The sequence below is a fragment of the Alosa pseudoharengus genome, unplaced genomic scaffold, assembly GCF_046254945.1.
Source record: "Alosa pseudoharengus isolate Yale_2024_CS ecotype anadromous, Long Island Sound unplaced genomic scaffold, YU_APseudo_1.1 YU_APseudo_1.1_scf_2, whole genome shotgun sequence".
Classification (NCBI taxonomy): domain Eukaryota; kingdom Metazoa; phylum Chordata; class Actinopteri; order Clupeiformes; family Clupeidae; genus Alosa; species Alosa pseudoharengus.
In genome coordinates this window covers 49,004,498-49,025,547 of record NW_027468663.1, presented here as the reverse complement: position 1 = coordinate 49,025,547, position 21,050 = coordinate 49,004,498, and the positions used below count along the sequence as shown (strand labels likewise).

General features: G+C 48.8%; 1 protein-coding gene across 1 annotated transcript in view; it reads right to left on the bottom strand.

The window, feature by feature from the left end:
* Positions 1-410: 410 nt before the first annotated feature.
* The window catches only part of arhgap21b (Rho GTPase activating protein 21b), a 57,229-nt gene continuing 36,589 nt past the window's right edge, over positions 411-21,050 (bottom strand). Inside the window, exons 8-25 of the mRNA XM_076295336.1 lie at positions 20,095-21,050; positions 14,501-14,647; positions 13,895-13,997; positions 13,730-13,775; positions 13,446-13,562; positions 12,071-12,367; positions 10,738-10,796; positions 10,496-10,563; positions 10,168-10,304; positions 9,674-9,832; positions 9,111-9,189; positions 8,846-8,919; positions 8,662-8,751; positions 7,989-8,114; positions 7,708-7,749; positions 7,353-7,458; positions 4,472-4,500; positions 411-3,243 (exon numbers count right to left, since the gene is read on the bottom strand). The exon at positions 20,095-21,050 is cut by the window's right edge and continues 704 nt beyond it. Coding sequence (XP_076151451.1) covers positions 1,558-3,243; positions 4,472-4,500; positions 7,353-7,458; positions 7,708-7,749; positions 7,989-8,114; positions 8,662-8,751; positions 8,846-8,919; positions 9,111-9,189; positions 9,674-9,832; positions 10,168-10,304; positions 10,496-10,563; positions 10,738-10,796; positions 12,071-12,367; positions 13,446-13,562; positions 13,730-13,775; positions 13,895-13,997; positions 14,501-14,647; positions 20,095-21,050 — 4,321 coding nt within the window. The 3' untranslated portion in view covers positions 411-1,557. The remainder of the gene's footprint in view (positions 3,244-4,471; positions 4,501-7,352; positions 7,459-7,707; positions 7,750-7,988; positions 8,115-8,661; positions 8,752-8,845; positions 8,920-9,110; positions 9,190-9,673; positions 9,833-10,167; positions 10,305-10,495; positions 10,564-10,737; positions 10,797-12,070; positions 12,368-13,445; positions 13,563-13,729; positions 13,776-13,894; positions 13,998-14,500; positions 14,648-20,094) is intronic.

The window sequence follows — 21,050 nt, the reverse complement described above, 5'->3', positions numbered from 1 at the left end:
ATGGAAGAAAGGAAGAGAAACAATAAAAAGAAGGGAAAGCAGCTAAAACATGAAATAGATATGTACATTTAAGTTACTTATTTTACATCGGAAAATCCAAAATTCAAGTTCCATTACAGAGAGCAAACACAAAATCAAATTGAATAATAATAAAAAATGAAAATGAACCAAAAAAGTGTCATGTATAAAAAGGTGTTAAGACCCAAGCGGAATGCTTACGGAATGGAAGCTCCCGTGTTTTATTTTCCATGTATGGAATAGTTCTGGAAAATTTCTCTTGTTGATAAAATGTCATCTTTCACAGTACATGTTGGTGAAGTACATGTCAGTACAGAAAGACAGTATGGCACCCTTACTGACCCCAAATCAGTTCAATAGGAGGCACTTTTCATTCATCAAAACAGTATTTCTTTTAACCTTTTTTCCATATACCAATTCTTTTCCTTCTTTTTTTTTTAATCCAATTCATGTTTGCAGTCCATTGTAAAGTATAGTGTCATTTTGTCCATATTATGTGTCAGTTACTATAGTGTCATACAAAAATGTTTTGTTTTACATTTTTCCTAAATTCAATTCAATTCATTTTTAAAGCTTTAAAAGAGTCAAGTCTGGTTCCTGCAACACCCAGTCAGAAGCCAACCTCCACAGCACACACACAACAACCCCACTGAAGGCCTAGCGAGAAAAAACATCTGCAAAGACCAAACTTCAAGTAGAGAGAGAGAGAGAGAAAGAGGGGTGGGGGGGGATATGTACACTTAATTTCCTGAAAGAGGTGAGTACACTACCAACTCTGCTTTTTAGTTCGGTAAGAACAGCAAGCACATTCTTCATTTGGTTACCTAGAAGCACACAGGGAGACAACCCTCTGGGACCTCCTTTCATTTTCAAAGCTAAGAAAATGGATTCCTCCAGCAATACTTTTACAACACTATGCACCAGTCCTTTTGTAAAAAAAAAGAAAAGAAAAGAACATCCTAATCCATCCATAGTGTGACCTACTTTGTCATCTTTAGAACCCTAAAAGATCTCTTAAAAACAAATCCTCTCGCCCCCACCATCCCCAAACAAAACTCCAATCTTCTTGCCATCCTTTCACAGTCTTCACACGTTCTCCCAGCGCAACCTCAAGTCTTCCAGCCACACAAGGGTTCAGAGTCGGAGGATCCCGCTGAGGGGCCCGTGGCATGAGGAGTGGTTCTGGGGGAGGAAGGGAATGAGGAGGACACACTACCGGCCACTGCTGTGCTGTCCGTCCCCGTTTGTCCTCGCCGATTCTGACGAGGACCCGGTGTGTGCCGGGAGCCAGCGGGGACGCCGCTCCCGGCTACACATAGTACCCTTTGCCGTTAGTGTCCACAGACGTGCACCACGTACACAAAGACACCTCGCGGTGTGAATTCATTCACATGCGACACGCACGCAAACACACACAGAGCAATTCATTAGATAAGGTTTTGAACCATCAAACACACTCACCCATTGCATCTCCTCACAAATACCACACCACATCCCGTTCACACACACACACACACGAACACAAGAACATGCATACTCTCACAGGTACTGATAGAAACGCGAGCGGACCACTTGCGAGTTAGACAGTTTCTGGGGGTGCGCGTCGGCGCCCAGGCTAAGGCTCTTTCCCTGGCCAGAGGGACCGTCCCCATTGGTTAGCCCGCCATCGGCCTCCGGGCAGTCGTGGGCCAGGCCCTGGAGCGTCTGCGAGGAGGACGAGGACGAGGCGGCGCCCAGCAGGCTGACCTCAGGGTTGCTGACCCGGTGGTGCCGCTCGCGGACGATCCAGTCGCGGATGGAGAAGTCCTGCGAGCTGCACTTGGGCTTGAGCCGGTCGACAGCCGACAACGGCGACGGCTCACCCAACACGGTCAGCTCGGCGAAGTCCCGCTGGCCGCCCATGGTGTGCCGCCGGCGGATGTTGCCCTTGCGCTTGGCACGCGTCTCCGGCGAGCGCCCGACACCGAACATGTCGTCGGCCGACGAGCGCAGCCGGAACTTGAGGCGGTCGGTGATCTTGATTCGCCAGACCGGGTTGTCGGCGGGGACTCCCACTCCGGCGGGTCCGGCGCCGCCGGCTCCAGGCTGCTCTTCTCCGCTGCAGCGCGGGGACGAGGAGTTCAGGCTGCAGGTGGACGAGCGGCCCTTGGCCGCGCCGAGCGCCCGCGTCAGCCGAGCGTCCGCCCGCTCCCCGCGCCCGCTCTCCGACGCCGATGACTCGCTGTCCGTCTTCTGCCGGGTGCTCTTCTTGCGCGCGAGCGTGTCGCCGGCGATCAGCCGCTGTGACGCGGCCAGGCTGCTCCCGCAGGCGTTGGCCATCAGCGGCGCTTCGGACGCCGACGAGCGCCTGCTCCCATCTGCGCAGGGCCCCGTCTCCTCCCGGCTCGCGGCGAACACCGACAGGTCGCTCTCGCTGTCCGTCTCCATGGGCCGGCCCTCGCTCACCAGCTCGCTGCGCTCGTCGTCGGCGTCGTCGGCGTCCAGCGTGGCGGTCGTGCCGCGGCTCTCGGCGCCCGCCCGCGGCTCGGGGCTCATGATGGAGCTGCCCCCGTCGCCGCCGCCCGCCGTCATGAAGGTCATGGAGGAGGTGGTGGAGTAGTCGGAGGTGATGGAGCACACCTCGGCCGCCGCCCCCGCCCCCGGCCCCTCGCCTGCGGTCCAGCCGGCGGGGATGCTGCCACGCTGGCGCACCGGACGCCCCACGGAGGCCTGCGAGCTGGTGCTGTTGAGCGTGCCCAGGTCCGACGTGCAGCCCTCGTCGCAGGCCGACGACACCTGGTCCGACAGCGAGCACTGCCGGACCGCCTGCATGCGGTAGCTCAGGGTGGGGGACGAGCCGGGCTTGGATGAGGGGCAGGGGTAAGCCTCGGGCTGCTGGACGGTGGCGTCCACGTCTGAAAGCGGGGGTGTGCCGGGGCTCTGCTCCAGCCGGCTCGCCGGCGGCTCCTCGTCGACGCCGCTCACTCGCTCGGCGTTCTCCCCGACCTCGCGACCCTGGCCTTCATCCTCCTCCTCCTCGTCTCCTGGGCCCTCCTCGGGCTGCTGCGGCCAGGCCGGCTGGGCGCTCTGCTCCTGGGACTCCTTCTTGGGGAAGAGAGCGTCGAGGTCGTCGTCCGAGCTGCTGGGCTGCGGCTTGTCTTTGGACTTCTTGCGCTTGCGGCTGGCGAAGATGGAGGAGCGCAGCAGCTCCCGGCTGTACTGGTCCTTCCCAGAACCCCACGAGCCCTGGAGGGGAGACGAGAGAACCGTCAGACACGCACGCACACGCACACACACTCTCTTCGATACACACACAGCATGACATGCACAGGCAACCCTTACTCTTAACTGCTACCATAGAGTTCAAAAGAGAAAGGAGGAAATTGAGAGGAAGAACACTCACATTGCACGGTACCTCGGAGTTTGTCCGGTATGCTTAAAACACTTTCAGACCTTTAGTTTTTAAACTTTACTGGGAATATACTCAAGATATGTTCAGTTCCGTATTAGCCAAACCAGAGGAACAATATGGATGGCATGATGACACTCTACAGCCAAATGTAAGTATTGAGTCAGCATAAAAGGCAGAGCCAACTAAAGATTTATTAGGAAGTAACATCTGGTGGCCAAGCCAAGTAATGGTAGCCAAGCCAAGTATGCTGAAGTGAAGAGGTGGACTGCATATTACTAGTCGTCCAAAGAGCTGGACAAAAGCATATATGTTAAAGTATAATGTCAAATGGATCACTAATGGATAATTTGCCATGTTCATAAATGGTACTCCATGGCAAGGAAGTTGCAGGAAGCAATCTAAGCACATTAAACGAGCCGACTATGCAGTCAGGTGCGTGCTGAGCTTTGCAGCAATGGCCAGGAAACAGAATGGTTTTCGGCCACTGATATCCCATGTGTCATACCCATTTCAGTATCAGTGTCTGTAAGCTACCGGTGGTCTCTTGCGGGCAAGGAAAATGACTTGCCCCTACTTTTCACACCTGCAGAGGCACAGGTCAAAAGAACAGAGTCTAGGCATGCATGTCATTCAGGTAGAAACTTTGATGGAAATCTTGTCCTAAATACTGTCCAACAAGACATCTTAAAAAGTTATCCCTCTTCAAATAACTTCATTTCTGAATCACAGTATGTTCTGCTTTCACTTTGCCTACTCCCAATTGTAATAGGACACAGAAACGGTTTTAGCTCACTGCATTTAACTTGGCTACTCAGGGAATGGCATGAAACTTTTAAATCTAGTCCTTGCTACGTCATCTTTGGGAGAAAAAGATTTTCATCAGCAATGGGCCTAAATATGATACATAAAGGCATGCAATTCATGGACACAGCCACACACACACATAAAAAAGGGGTTTTAAAGTACTCTCAATACTCAAAACCCACTTTTTGAAGACTTTCCACACTTTACCAGCCATGTGACTGTACACCACAGATGACGCATGACACATAAAGGTCTTACCTTGGATTTGGCAGAATCACTGGCTGAGTCTGTGGACAAGAGGGGTAAAAACACAGGTGTGAGAAGGCGACTTCGGGGGGACCTGAAATCCTGCCTACTGTAAAGCTACACACACACACACACACAGGAGGAGCAGAAGACAGAGGAAGCCAGAACACCAAGAAAACGCCAGTCAGAGGGAGACGTCCGTCAGAGAAGACCCCAGCCACAACAAAGGCAGCTTAGGTAGAGGGAGAGATAAAGAGTGATGAGTAGAGGCGATGATTATGATGATGATGATGATGGTCATGTGAGGAAGCTCTTAGGAGGTGTGGGTTGGGCGTGAGGAGGTATGGAGGGAGGGTGGAGAGGGGGATATGGAGAGAGGGTGGAGAGGGGGATATGGAGAGAGGGTGGAGAGGGGGATATGGAGAGAGGGTGGAGAGAAGAGGAAACCCGGCAGAGAGAGAGTGCTGCGCTACACAGGGAAGTAGCTCATGCACACACAACCACAGACAGGACGGACAAACCAACAGACACAGCGCGAGACAGACAGACAGACAGACACAGACAGACAGAAGCAGCTCATAGGCACACAGATCCACCACGCAGCCACAAGACTGAGGGGCATTCTTTCCCAAGTCATAGACACCATGGCACGGATCACAACTCCAGACACCTAGTCACAGGACGCAACAGTACAGCCAGTGGGGGAGGGGGCATTGGGGGTGGGTGGGAGCCGCTGTGGAGGTCGGCCGTATGGCTACAATGGCCAGCTGGGGACACTGACTGCCCTCACCTCCACAAACTGACCTCACATACTGGGCATACGAGCTCCACAAACTGACTCTGCCCTGAAGACAAATAAAAGTCCACTTGACCCAGAAGTATGGCATGGCCTGTTGGCAGTAAGTTTGGTCTCTTCACACTCAACAGGCTGCAGATGTTATCTCAACAGGTGCTTAGCTGTGTGAGAATAGTGGAGGCCAGTCATTTCCTGTCCTTCCCTGGACCTAACTGGGCACAGTCCTCAGAGGTTACTGGAGAGCAGCCTGGGCAAGTCTTCAAGCAAGACTCCTAACGTTACAGGTGAAGAGGGAGATTAGGCAAAGATACGGAGGACCTTCAAAACAGTGTGTTACAGTCCGTAGTCTCTCCATTAGGATCATCCTCTTGTCCCGCTCAACCATTCCACCTCCCCCCTCTTCTTCTAACTTGCTGTTCCAACTCATTAACAACTGAATCTTCCATTTTGTATACCTCGCAGCCTCAGTCTTCTCCCTCTCTCTCTCTCTCTCTCACTAAGTGAAAAGCCAGTTGAGCCCCCCACACTCCCCCACACCTTTTTTCATTTTGTATTTTTTTTTTTTTTTTTGAGACAGCATGACAGTTATGCCACATGACGGTTGGGGTGGCGAGGCACCCGGCCGACCATACCGTGCTAGTTCTCCCCGCGGTAGGCTTCAGGAGACAGCAAGGGAGGATGCAAAAGAAGAGGCTGTTTTCAGACACAACACACACCAGCAAAGCACGGACTCTTGCATCCTTCACAACACATTTGACTTTGCTTTTTTTTTTTTTTTTTAAACACTTTTTAAACATGTGGTGTGTGAGGGAGATCAACGTGCAAGCACAGGACGACAAAAACAAAAATATCCACTTCTGTGTCTTTCTTTTTCTTGATTTATGTTTTGTTCTTTTTTGTAGTTGTTGATGTTTTCAAAGTTCTTTTTTTCTCTTCTTTTACTTTTTTTTTTTTTTTTAAACATCTGTGTCCCCCCCCCCCACCACCACCCCCATTCAAATTCTCCGACCAGGGAGGTTACGAAAGAAATCCACAAGAAGCTTTACAGGAAGTGAGGTTACAGGAAGTGAGGGTTGCGGCAGACTAGGCAGCTACACTGCGGACAACACTCCTCCTTCCTCCTACAGTCCCAGCTGTCCAGCACAGACAGGACTGAGTCCACCAGGGACGTCACCGAGTGGTAGGCGCCGCCCACTTGGCCTGTGTCAAGATTGGGAATGGGTGAGCAGCGCTGGACAAGGACAGGGGAGAAAGAACACTGCAGACAAGATGGATCAGACGGGGTCAGAACAGCACACCAGTTGGGTTAGCACTAGCACAGCTTAGGTTAGCATTTGATTGTTTTGGTTTCTTTTTTTTTTTTTTTTTTTCTCTTTTCTTTTTAAATTGTTGTCATTTCAACTTGTCATTTGGGAAAGAACATGCCGGGTGAAAACGGGGAGTGTGGGGTGGGGGTGGGGGGCTTCAGGGTAGAGAGGGGCAGGAAAAGGAGAACATAACGAAAAGGAGGAGTGGTGGCCGAAATTGACGGAGTGGGGGGGGGGGGGATAAGCTGAGTAGGAGAACTGGCATGCACGGAGAGGAAAAAAAGGACGAGAATCTCAACCGAAGGGGAAGAGGACCAAACAAACAAACAAACAAACAAACAAACGTATGGGAAATCATGACAGGGCAATGCCCAAACATGAGGAAGAAACAAAACAGAAACTCAACACAAGTAGAACAGAACCTTCAAATGAACACACTATTTTCATCAATTTTTCATGTGGATGCTGATTCAAAACTGCCCAGTGAAAAATTGCTAAAATAGTATTGCATAGCAGCTTCAATTCAATAGCTTGTGTAAAAACTTTAGACACTTTACAGACACTTGTATGAGTGAGAGTTAATCTTCCTATGGACTCTTATCACACAATTCTTCACACATACACACACACACACACAGACTCACACACACAGGCATCACTCAGACACACTCAACACAGCAGCTGAAACTGGCTGTTCTATCTGTACAGCGATCCTTCCCTGCCATGCGGTGGCCTACTCTAACACACTCCAGCATGAGTACAGTGGGGAGAGCGGCACTGCGGCGGCTACCTGAGACGTCTCCTGGAGAGAAGGCGGTGCGGCCGATGTTGGGCAGCAGGTGATCGATGTTGGGGACGGGCTGGGACTGCACTGTGCCGTCCTGCTCCACCATCGCCTGCAGGGAGGGACAAGACCGGATCAGCCATCAATCATCAATCACACACTCCACACCTGCACACATCACCTGTGCCATCATCACCTACAGTTTGTCCTCAGGTGTTTTAGGATTCACGGTTACTGTTGTCATGCTCCTGATTCAAGGACGCCCAAGGATTTCAATGAATGTACATTTCAGAATAAGGCAATCGTAAACGACAGTAACAAATATATTCCCCAGAGCATGTGCAGACACAGTGATACATACTATTGGCTCTTCCTCCCCATCGTCAATGAAGAACCAGTCACACTGTAAGAGAGATTGAGAGTCATGTATATAGGCTCATTACAATACAGACTGTGCAAGAAACAGTGAGTGCTGGAATGGTAACAAGACAGAGCTGGACAGTGAGACGACAGTGAGACAGGTGGACAGTGAGACAGAGGTAGACAGTGAGACAGAGGTGGACAGTGAGACAGGTGGACAGTGAGACAGAGGTGAGACAGGTGGACAGTAAGACAGAGGTGGACAGTGCGATGGAGCCTTACGTGCTGGATGAGGGTCTCCACTATCTTGTACTGATCTGGCATGTGATGGACCATGTTGGTCATGTTGTCATCTGATGTCCGTACCAGAGTGGGGCCAAAAACAATGGCCAAGTTCCGTGGCTCCATCTGTTAACAGGCACAACACACACACACACACACACACACACACACACACACACACACACACACACACACACACACACACAGACACACAGACACAGGTGAGATGAATCATGTGTAAGAGCGTTTTCAGCACAAAAAAAGAAACACATTTAAAGGCATTCCCTTTAAACAAGTTTTTTAGGAAAAAAGTTCGCACACTCCTTGGTATTCTTTTGTTGAGTTTATTCTCTCATTTGGCACATATGAGAAAATAAACTCAACAAAAGAATACCAAGGAGTGTGCGAACTTTTTTCCTAAAAAACTTGACCTTTTTTTGTTCAGCACCTGGGATGTGCACAAAGTCTCCTTGGAAGTGAATTCCCTTTAAACAACTCTTAACTTCAAGAATTAGTAAATTTTACAAGCACATAAGCTTATCGGCACTGTTTTTTTTAAATCTGGCCTTAGATGGCACTTCCATTTGGACAACAGGAACAACCACAGCCTGCCATGGGGTAACTCATGCTGGCACTGAGAACACCATTGTGTCAGTGCACTCGTTTCTCCTACCTTATTCTTCTCGCAGTTCTCAGACACCATTTTCAGATGCCCCGAGAGGTACTTGAGCGTTTCGTAGTGATGGTCTGGCAACTCATGAATCTACGGGGGAAATAAGGACGGGCATAAATCTGCAGCTCAGCAGAGCCCAGCGGCTGACGATTAGCACTCATCACTCTGTTTAAGTGAAACTCACCAGCCTCTTTAGCACTTTCAGCCTCTCAACAGCATCAGCTGTCCGGTTGGCATCGATAAAATCTGCATATTTCTCTGCAAACAAAAAAGGGGGAAATTATTTCCACAGATTCTACACTAGGGGGCATACTTGTACAACATGAGTAAGATATGAACATCAGTGTGTGCACTATGTAATTTCACTATTTGCAACAAAGCATCGTCACACAGCGCATTTACAGAAAAAAAACTGCATGTAACCGTTATGTACTTTTTGAGAACCATACCATTTGTAAACAGTGGTTCTGGCAGCTTCCTAAAGAACGATTTCAGGAGGCTGCTGATAACATTGAGGTCCCGCCATTTCTGAAAGAAAACGTACAAGATTCAATGACCACTGGCCAAGATGATCTGTGGCCGCATATGAAATGACACGCGTCCTTCATACCATCCCAATAAACAAAAGCACAGACAGCATGAGGTCATGCAACGTTATGAAGATGAAGTGAAAATTGGTCAGCCATATTTACAAAACAGAAAGCACAGTCCTTGCAGTAAGTGTTTTTTGCACCGTAAACAGAGGGTCCATCAGATCTGTCCAGATTCCAGAACCGACTATATTTGGTCAAATCTCGGTTCTGACGTGCGTGCACTGTCCATGGATCTTAGTCATTTCAACATTCTTATCCTGCTGCATCTATTAATAACCCAGCAATGACTTGCGCCCAAAACGCTCCTTTAACAGGGGCTTGTGAAAGTAAAGATGAAGCCTATACGAGGCATTTGCTCCCGCCCGTGGCCGACTCTAGCGAGGCTTGGTGTGCCAGGCGTTTCGTGTTTTGTCACTCACGTCCTCCTCGATGTCGATATCGCCCATGCCTTTGGTGTCCAGCTCCTCCTGCATGCTGGAGATGGCGGCGTTGTTGCCAGGGACGCGGTAAATGCCCGTGTACTCCAGCCCTCGCTCCTCCACCAGCTTACAGCATACCTCCACAATCAGCGGCACAAACTACACACACACACACACACACACACACACACACACACACACACAAGCAAAAACCACCAATATGTTACAAATGTGTCTGAATCAGTACAAACACTCATATACACAACTACTCACGGACGATGTATTAGTTTAGACGTGTGCGATTACGTAATTTTAGACCATAAATATTCAATATGCCCCTTGGTAGCCTTGCATTTAATGAGACACACTGCACACACTTGTCAGTTCTGGTTGCACATACAACATTTGGCATTTCTACAACAGCAACATTATGGTTCACAGAGTTTGCAGTCCTGACATCCCCCCCCCCATACACACACACACACAGGCCTTACTCTGTTGTTCTGTGCAGGGGGGCAGTTGTCCAGGCGCACCCCAAAGGTGACCCCAGCCGTGGGCTTCTTCTCGGCTTTCCTCCTGAGGCCAGGGATCCCCCTCCACACAGCCCTGTCCCGTGGGGGGCTTGCGTCATCTGATGCGCACACATGCACACACACAGACAGAGGTGTTAATGCTTCAGAAATGCAAGATATAATCAAGAGTGAAGAGACAAGAAAAGAGAGTGTGTCTGTTTGTGATTGGAATAATAGTAATAATAACAGGAATAATAAAAGTGGTCAGTGTGTGTCGGTGGGGGAGAAAGGGAGATCACAAAGCTGTCACCTTTACTGCTCTTCCTGTCCTCGTATTTGGGGGAGTGGGGACTTTGACTCTTGCTCTTGCCCGGAACACTGCAACACAATAGCGCATGTTTACACCACTCAGATACACACACACACAGATACGAATGCTGACACACACATTTATTAATGGCCCATGTAACATCCTAAAACCCAAATGATATCACTACAAAGGCACGTCTTCAAACACATCATAAACATATGGCCCACATGCACGCTGGTTACCTCTTTATTGCTCTGCTGATCTTGCGGTTGAGCAGGTCTGTGCTCGTCACTGCTGTGTTCTGAAACAGGGAGACAGGTAAAGTTCAGCTGCTGCCGCACGCACGCACACGCGCACACAAACGCACGCACACACACACAATTCACAGAATCATGGCCATCTGGCCCCACAAGTAGAACCACTATTCAAGTGGCTTCTACGGTCCCCTGCGTTCCCAATCAGTTATGCAACGGTGCTGGTGCACACAACTTCTGAGGTAAACAATCTGTGTGAGTACATGTCATCCTGCTTGATTGAGCACATTCTCTTTGGCTCATCTCACAATTAAAGCTCAATCAGATCTGAGAGAGTTGTGAATTAGTGCTGAATGTATCTACCGACTGTATGTTTCTTATGTTCATTACTTAATTGTATCTCTTGTCTATAAATTCCTTAGATTTAGGGCTTAGGATCGAATGGAAGATACTAGGTGTGCAGGAATGGGGGGGCTTTCACACCTTCCCATTGTGGCTTACAGCTGCTCCAAGTATTAGCATAACATTTGGCCAGACGCAAAGCAGGGTCCTTCTGATTAAACAACCCTCCAGGGGGACCTGCCCGTGTGACCTATACATCTACTACATATTCATACAGAGTTAGAACAACAGGTCAGGCCCCCTTTGTTTGTAACATACTTAAGTTTGGGTTTTTCCATGTTTAGTTAGAGATATGGGTGAATCCTCCTGGTGAAGCTTGTCTCTCTCCCTTGATGCACATCATTGAAAGAATAAATGACCATCATCCTGACTGAGTTTCCAGATATCTGTGGTACTAGGAAAATTACCATCAGATCACATGATGTATTATGTGATGTCTGTCATAGCATCACAGTCATGCGTCTCCATGTGTTATTCTGAGTCATAAGACTGATGAGGACAGTGTGGATTAAAATGATAGCGAGCCATACATCTTTCTGGGAATGTTGCAGCATGACATTCAAACGCATTCCTCATCCTCAGTGGCTCATAATTTATCACTCTGGGAGTGTAATGTGCAATGTTGTGTGAAATCACATTATAATGGCTGTGTGCTCACCCCACATCCTTTTACTGTGCTGGCATTTTCCTTCACGGTGGCAATGAAAGCCAATAACAGATCACAGACTTTTGTGTCCATCAGTGACAAAATCGGTCACTGAATTTGTCATCAGTGCTTTCAATGTTGTGTATTATGATAATGAATCATTTTCTGATGAGACCATTGACTCGCGTAAACCAAATCTCATCATTTCCTTCATCTGGGCACACGGTAAGGGCTTATGCTACCAGCAGAGGGCGTTACTGAGCCCGAGCTCACCTCGTCCAGGTTGTTGGTTTTCCGAATGACGGAGATCCAGGACAGCATGTCGTCCCGGTTCTCCGCCTGGAACAGGTACTCGCCGTCTGACGTTTCCAGCCGCAGCACGTTCTTGCGCTTGGTTTCGCTGTAGGAGATGTCAATCAGGCAGGCCTTGATGCAGATTGGCTGAGGCACCTCGTCGAGCTGTGAGTGGGCGTGGGCCAGGCACTCCTTCTTGTCCCTGTAGAGGTAGAGGGAGTGGCCTCGCAGTACCGAATACATCTGTTTCCACCCCCGGATACCGCCTCCCACACGCTAGAGGAGAAGAGGACAAAGAACTGTCAACTTCATTCAATTCACTTTCCTACCCTGTTGGGATTGTAAAAGCCAAACAACACACATAGAACAAAGGCAAGTAGGACTGTTTCAAGACATCAGAGTTGGAAAAACTGTACTGTACTTCACCATCACTGAGGAAGAGAGAGTGTGCTCAAAATGTGTAACTATTATTTAAACATGATAGCAGTTTAGGCAAACGCACTAGTAGTAAATAAGAAGCTTTGTAAGCTTCAAAGATGTAATTACTAGCTAATTCATTAGTGCATGTTTATCAAGTCTCCGAGGTGCAGTTTCATAGATGTACGTCTCAAAACAAACATCTTGGATGAATTGATATCAATAAAGACATTTCTATTATAGTATTTAATCTAGTATTTATTGAATTCCACTTAGCCATCATTTGTTAATCACAAAACACATTATTGTTTCTAAAATGCACTGACTGCAGGTCAGATGGATAAGGAGAGTTACTATTACAGGTGACCTTCATTTAAGGGGAAGCCTTAAAGCAACATAGTGTAGATCCTTTCCCTTGAAACAGTGACCTCAAACTCATTTTGACGCCACACTGACTTACAACACAGAGAATGGAGTATCTGACTGCAGACTCGCCAGGAACACCTGGTATTGCACTATGTAACGTCCCAGATAGGATCGTTAGTGTTTTCATCTGTGTTAAACTAAATGGGTGTCCCGTTTCTTCCTTCACAGGGTTACTGAGGAACCCCCATGCCTGCATACTCCCTGGGGTCCCCGGACTGTTTACACTGACAAGTGGAAGAGACGCCTGATTAGTTTAAGCTCTGCTGGATCTCTGAGCTACCCTCAAAACACCTGCCCAGAAGGTCTTCAGTGATAGACATAGATACATCAGTCAGCCTTAAAAACAATCACACCCCGCTGCTGCCCAGTGAACAAGATAAAGGGATGGCAAAAAAAAGAAAGTGCCCAACAGTTTATCAACGTTAGCTGCAAAAGCGCAACCCTCGATTCTCATTTGAGGGGGAAGCAAGGAAGAGGATTTATTTTCAGCAAAACTGACGTGCAGGAGTACCTTGTTTTTGTCTGTGTTGAGCTTCAGCCATCCCTCCTTTGAGGAGTCACCGAAGACGTCTGCGGAAGAGTCCCTCCTAGAGCCCGAGTCATCAGGTGACTTGTGTCCATCCACAGCCTAAATCAACACACACACACACAAATCTTATTTCAGTTCAGCACTCAATTCGGAAGCAGCAGAATTGCAGACAGGGGTAAAACACATAAAGATATCTGACATTTAAAGATACTGTGCCTATAACATTTTGTGCCTGCACCCTTTCAGGAGACTGAGCGGAATCTTACCTTCCGGAACACCTTCAGACTGGGCATGTGTTTAGAGGAGGATCGTCTGGAGAGAGAAAAACAAGCACAGTTAAGTAAACATGTTTGTATACTCAAACGACCAAACACAGGGAAATCCACCACATACTGCACCATAGCTCTACACACAACACTGTTGAGCCTCACCCTCTGCCCTCCTCTCTGTAGTTGTCCAGGCCTTCGTCATAGGACTTGGAACGCTCTGTCTTCGTCCCATTCTGGGATTCCAGGATGGCATTTTTGAGTGACTCTATAATCAGAGACAATAAACAAACAGAGGTGGGATTTGGCAGACATTTTGTCATCTTGGCAGGATGAAGGAAAACACTTTGCAGATATGGTGGTCTAACAAGACACAGACCATCAACAAGTCATTGATGAAGATTGCTTAATTAGGCCTAGCCCTTAATTAACTGTTTTCAATGTCACGTCATACTGTCATCCACTGACTGGTTATTACAGATTAACTGTTTATTATTATTTAAAATTTTGAAGGAAGAAAAACATGGCCTGTCCTAGCCAACACAGAATATCAACACAGGTACCAGTAACAGACAGAAAATAGAGTGCAAAAAATTAAGGTAACGACCTATAAAGACCAAGTAAGCTGGGGAAAGAGGCAACACAGACAGCATGTTTGGAACTAGAAACCACGAGACAGGAAAAAATGGCAGGAGAAAACAAAAACACAATGTTGTGCAATAAGAAATGCCTAATTATAGCATCAAAGACATTCTAGGTACTGAGGTTTACCTTGGTCATGTGACAGCTGTCGGCGAATGAGAGGGGATGGGGTGCTAGGGCTGGGCGTGGCAGCAGTTGTGGCCGAAGGGCCAGCGATCACAATAGAGGCTGGAATGTGCGCAGCGTCACGGTCAACACTAGGGCTCGCAGGCTCATCTGGAAACAGAGACACGGTCAATGTTACATTCCACCCATCCCATGTCATTACTCAATTAACATGGTGCAGCAGAGGTCGTCATGACAATGAAACTGTAATTAGAACTTCTGTAGGGTTAAAAATGACACAGACTTTCAATAAAATGTGGCATTTGTGTGTGAAATTTACATTTGGATGGCGCCCCATAAGTCTAGACCCTGATAAGGGCTACAAGAAGAATGATCATACAGAGGCCTCTAAGACCCCGATGTGGCCATGTCTTCAGACAATGGTACAAATCAGTATATTGAGAAGATGAATTCCAAAACAAATTCTGAGAACCATGTGCCTAGACTGAGGGAGCAGACGGGCCAGTGGTGCCATCTCGAATGACACAGGAACACATCACAATACCATGACTAACAGTCCACCACAAAAGGCACGAACGTACAGCACAATGAGCCTTTACAAATGTGAATTGCATTGCACGAGCTCTACCTACCATGGGAGAATAGTTTGGGGTCAACACTGACTGTTGGTAAACTAGAACTTCACAATACACGAGGGGCTACTGCACAGACCTCCAGTTGTCAATTGGGTATCTTCAAATCTCATCCGAGAACTAAACCTGAGGGTCTAGTTTCTGTTATTGTTGTGTTGCACCTGAAATGGGGGCTGACTTTTCAATCTCAAGACATGATAAGGAGATCATATCCTAGGCAGAGTCAAAACACTGCAGAAGTCAGCCAAAACAAAATCTCACTGGGGAACAACTACTTTTCAAAAAACGTCAGCACTGCAGAAAATTGTCTTGGCCCAAGTTAAAATGGTCACTGCAGAGCTGACGAAAATGAGGACATATGTTGTCCCGACTTCAGAATTTGACATGTCCCGTTTCTGTGAGAACCAAAAAGTTCCCAACTCCTCTGCAGCCCGAAGCCTAAAAAAGCTCTGAGTACAAAGCTGCTATGGGCTGCCAGGGGGCTGGGGAGCTAAAATTAAAGTGGATGCCCTAGTTCTGGGCCTGGCCTACCTCGCAAAGAGGGACGAAGGGAAGGTGTGCAAAGTCCCCCAGGCTTCTGGAAGGATCTTTGAATCTGAATCACAGCCTACAGGCCCAAAACTCTATTTCAAGCTACACAGATAGACAGACCACATTCCTTATCAATACTATGCACTTTAAATGGTATTCACCCCACCATTGGAAGAGTCAAGGTCCTCCAGATGGAAGTAGATCTTCTGACACACTGTGCAGGAGGAGCAGCAGCCTACCTCGTCCATCCAGGACCAGGGCAGGCGCCACAGTCGCTCGGCCAGCAGCATCTGCTCGTACTGCCCCTAACAACAGCACCCACTAACACAGGGCAGCATCTCTGTGTATGTCCAGACTGCCTGAAGAATGCCATAGTCTCACATGGCACACAGCAGCAGAGCAAGCTTTAAGTCTCCATTCTGATAGTAAAATTGTAGGACCACAGCAAAGGGATCTCAAAGGGTGCTTAGAGAAGCCGTAGAGCCCTTTCGGCTGGCTTGTATGCCTCTACAACGAGATTTAGTAGTGCATTAAAAATGGTTGAGGTTAAATCCATCACAACGACGGGAGACCTTCACTCGGACTTAGATGTGAGGGAAAAAAAAAATACTGCTGTGGTTTTTCTCAAGGCTACTCTCTCTACCAAAATAGCCTCGTCCTCCGGCCTTAACATATAAAAATCCATTCTGAGCCGCGGTGGATTACAACAGGGAGAGACGGCATCAATTCATGTTTCCAGCACTACGAGTCCCAGCAGACCATCACCAAGAGCCACGGAGGGTGGGGAAAGAGTGCGAATTCACCCCGGGGTCTTCTTGGGCTTCAGTGGCTAGTACTCAGCAACAGTCTCGGCAGGAGCCCAGGGAGCATGACCTCACACTGTGGGGCGCGACTGCCGGGAGATGAGCGGTGAAACAAGCTATTGATGGGCGCCAGGGCCACTGGCTCTGAGTCTCTTTTGTCCCGCGAGCCACCACTGGACCCGGCGTGACCCGTGTGAGGGGAGCTTTGTGTTCACACCTGCTGCCACCTCAGGCTGGGGGTCAACTGCCTCAGACAGTTACACTAGGCTGTGCCACCATGCTGAAGACAGCGCTAATGTAGGGATAACATAACATTTATCCATTGGCTGCCAAGTTCATACAAAACAGCCATCTATCTTTGATGTGCTGCTGACTCAACAAAGTGTATGCCACGTGCACGGGTTAGGTGAGCTACAACTTAGGTGAGCTACAACTACAATTCGCTACGCGAATCATTTGTGCACAGGTTTTAGACTGTGCAGATTCAACGCAGATCCATAAATCTGGCTAGTTTAATGTTTTTGAAGTCACCATTGCAAAACTGAAATAAGCTTAGTGGCAACATATACGCTACTATGTTTAGGGGAATCGGTGTAATTAAGTAGCATCGATGCATGGTATCTGAGCAGTGTTTCCAACAGAATTCTATTTGTGGTGGGAGGTCTGCAGAATTAACTTGAATGAAACCGTTTTTAACATATTAGCGCAGCGCCGCAGCATAGTTATGATGCAGATTTAAGCACGATTCGACTTTTATGCCAACAATTGCTGGATTGTTAATGTTTTTTTTAAATGTGCAGGTAGGTTTGTTGGAGACAAGGGGAGGCTGCGCAAAGGTGTACATAGTTCTACAATAAGTATAAGTAAGTAAGTATTTATAATCTTTTGATCCCGCGAGGGAAATTTGGTCTCTGCATTTATCCCAATCCGTGAATTAGTGAAACACACTCAGCACACAGTGAACACACAGTGAGGTGACGCACACACACTAATGCCGGCGCAGTGAGCTGCCTGCAACAACAGTGGCACTCGGGGAGCAGTGAGGGGTTAAATGCTTTGCTCAAGGGCACACCGTGCCTACTGGTCGGGGTTCGAACCGGCAACCCTCCGGTTACAAGTCCGAAGCGCTAACCAGTAGGCCACGGCTGCCCCAATGAACAAATTCTATCCAATTCTATCCTATGAGAATTTACTGCTGAGAATTTGTATGAGTACAAGTGTGAGTATGAGCACAGCATCGGGCCAATACGCCATGTCGGTGTCAGTGCATTTCTAATCCAGCGGCATGTCACTAGTAATGGCCGTCATAAGAACGTTCCATGGCTGGTCTGTATACAGAATTTAATTACATTTGCAGCTACATCGAAAAGAAGTAACTGGAGAGGATTTCTTGTTCTTTTTAAAAGTTATAGACTCACATACATTGAATAAAGAGAGAATTAAAACACATCTACCTACTCATAGCAAAAGTTGCTTTTGCTAACCTAATGTTATCAAGAATAGGCCTTCCAGCAAATAAGATAAGTATTTCAGATTCCATATGCGTCTACGCCAAACCCTGTTGTCTTCAGCAACACAAATCACATCTGACGAGGCTGCCTTCAACTCTGAGAGCATGCAGTCATCAACATCTGAGAGTTCTGGCTCGGCCCGCCTTGCGACAGGCACAGGTCTCTTAAGGACAAGTAGAACAAACAGCAGACAAAAGGCATTAGTGGCTCCCCAGGCTTGAGTGTGCTTGTGCACACCAAGGGCAGCCGTTCTACAGCGACAGCGTTTCCTAACTTAGATCGGCCGGCTGCACCTTGCCCTGAGTCTGCTATTTGGTACCATCTTAGCTTGACAGGTCAGCAAGCACGGATTTGTGTATCCTGAACGGTTACAGTCTCTAAAAGCAAGACTTATTGTATTTAGCCCAACAGTGCCAGTTCAAATACATCTAGCCTAGTTCTACTGCTGGTCTAGTGCATTTACCCGATCTATTCAAGCAGTCTGCACAGTCTGTTTGATCTAAAAAAGATTCCTTAAGGCAGAAGTAGTAAACACACTTTATCATGAGATGCAACTAGCAAGATCAATCGGATTGTTTCTGGTATATTGAGGTGGTAAACGTGGCCTTGCCAAAGCTGTGGCAACATTCTGTACATTCTACATTTTTAAGCTGCTTTCAGTGTTTACTTGGTTTCTATTGGGTCATTTGCAAAAAAAAAATGTTTAATAATAAATAAATAAATGATTTTTGAGGGCATGTGGGAAAAGTGCAGTACACATCTCACAATCTAAGAAGCAATGAATCAAGATGCCAAGAACACTGGTAATAAAGATCTATTACACCATTAGGCTCAGTCTAAACAAAATATACACAGTGAAGGCCATCTTTAAATGAAAGTGGAAGGCCACTTCAGGAGCTGTGAAGGCCACAATAAACTGTGTAGTGCAGCATAATGTTACTTCACATTTTAAAAATGAAACAGGGCTGAAATAATCAAAATAGCGGTCAGTTCTCCTGTTTGTGCTAGACACAAGAGCGCATCAGTCTCAGGAAAATAGGACACCCAATTTCAGGCAAATTAAGGAGGACATGCAGTGCTGTAGCACACACACACACACACACACAAACACAGTGTAGCACTGCACAATTAAATCTTAGCTAGCGTTCACATGACATTAACTGTGTCCTCCGGCTAGCATATTCTAAACATCTGACTAGATGTAGACTGGCGTGAAGTCAAACTCAAGGCACTAGTCATTCAAAAGCTATCAAAATGCCATCTCATTTTTCTCAGCATCTGGGAGATCCACTATAAAAATCTTCAAAAAGAACAGTCCAACAAAAACTCATGTCTTTATACTTATGATATTTACACAAGAAGCACACAGTTAGAAAGCACTCGAATACACTCACTCACAAACTCTCTCTCTAGCCTGTTGCTTTCAGACTCTCGATACGCAAGCCATAAAAGGGGTCTGGATTAAACTGCAATCCCTCACAATATTCACTGTCAGTCTAATCACACCCTTGACAAGAGTTCTTTGCATTGAAGTGAGCGAGTTAGGCAAGTAAGTGACTCGTACATATCACATTGACCAGGTCCTCAGTGCCAGCGGCAGGCTTAACTGCCAGGACTCCCAGCGACTGAGGACCAGCTACACTGCCCACACCTCCCCCACACACTGCTGTCCCTCGTTTTCCCCGTCATTAGGTCTCCACAGCTACACAAACACACCCAGTCATCCAATTATTTGCCCCCTCCCCCCCTCCCAACACCCCCACCGCGTGTCTTCCCAGCAACGCCCTCAGCCCCTGCCTTCAACCCTCAGCTGTGAAGTACATCCCAACGGCAGCTGCAACAGGCACAAGTGGGGTCTTGCTGCTTGTTGCCATGGTAACGGGGGGGGGGGGGGTCCAGCAGAACTCTTTCTGTCATGTGTGCATACTTGCACAGTGCACACATGCATTCAGAGGTAGGCTCATACACAAACACAAAAAACTACACATTCTGGGAGTTCAATGTTAACTGAACTGAGCTGAGCTGAGCTGAGCTTGCGGGCACACACTCACACACAGACACACACACGCATGGACACGGACACGCATCGACAGACACTCACACGCAAAAAAAACACTCACCAATGAAAGGAATGGAGTCGAGCGACTCATCCAGTGTGCTGGAAAAGGACTCGTTCTCGCCGATCCGTCGCATCTGCATCTCGCGCCGGGTGTCGTTGGGCAGCCAGCACACGCCTGCCACTCCCGCGGCGCCCGTCCCCGTTTGCTCGCGGGCGCCTCCCTCCGCCTCGTTCACCGCCAGGATGTAGGACGGGTGCCTCAGCGGCTGGGGTCCGTTCTTCCCCGCGGGCGGCTTCTCGCGCAGCACCACGCCCCCCGGCGGCCTGCGCCCATTGGCTGGACTCGGCTGCTCCTGGAGGTGTGGCCTCAGGGCGGCCGCTGACGCCACTGCGGCCCCCAGGTGCTGTGGTCTCTGAGAGGGGAGGGCTGAGGAGCAGGAGGAGGAGCGCAGCACCCCCCCGACGTCTCTCTCGCGGCCCGTCTCTGGTGATTGCAGCGTCTCTGGTCGGGCACGCAGCTGATGCTGCTGCTGCTGCTGCTGGAGGTGGTGGGCAGGGTGCGACAGGTGGTTGCCCACCATTCTTTGGTCTTTGGGACCAGGCTCAGGAGTCAGGTTCTTGACCAGGCGGGAGGGCCTCTCCGCGGGGATGCCCGGAGGGGGAATGTCGGTCCGGGAGCCGATCTGGGCTCTGCCGCGTCCACTGCTGTTGGGGCCATAGCCGGGCGGGCCGCGCTGCAGGACAGCCCGAGGCGGTAGCTGCTGTCTGCTGGGACGCTGCTGCGGCTCCGGCCGCACGTACACCCGTCGGTCCCCCAGCCAGACGGCGGGCTGGACCAGGTCCGTGTGCTCCACGTAGTCCGTGGAGCGCGCGCGGGCCTTGAGGAGCAGCCCGTCCTGGGACGTGCTGCGCGGCGGCCAGTCGGGGTGGTGCCTGGCCCGCTCCGAGGCGCTCATGCGGTCCTGGGAGGAGCTGCGCGGGGGGGGCCTGATGGGGGGCCCGCCGTACGAGCGCTCG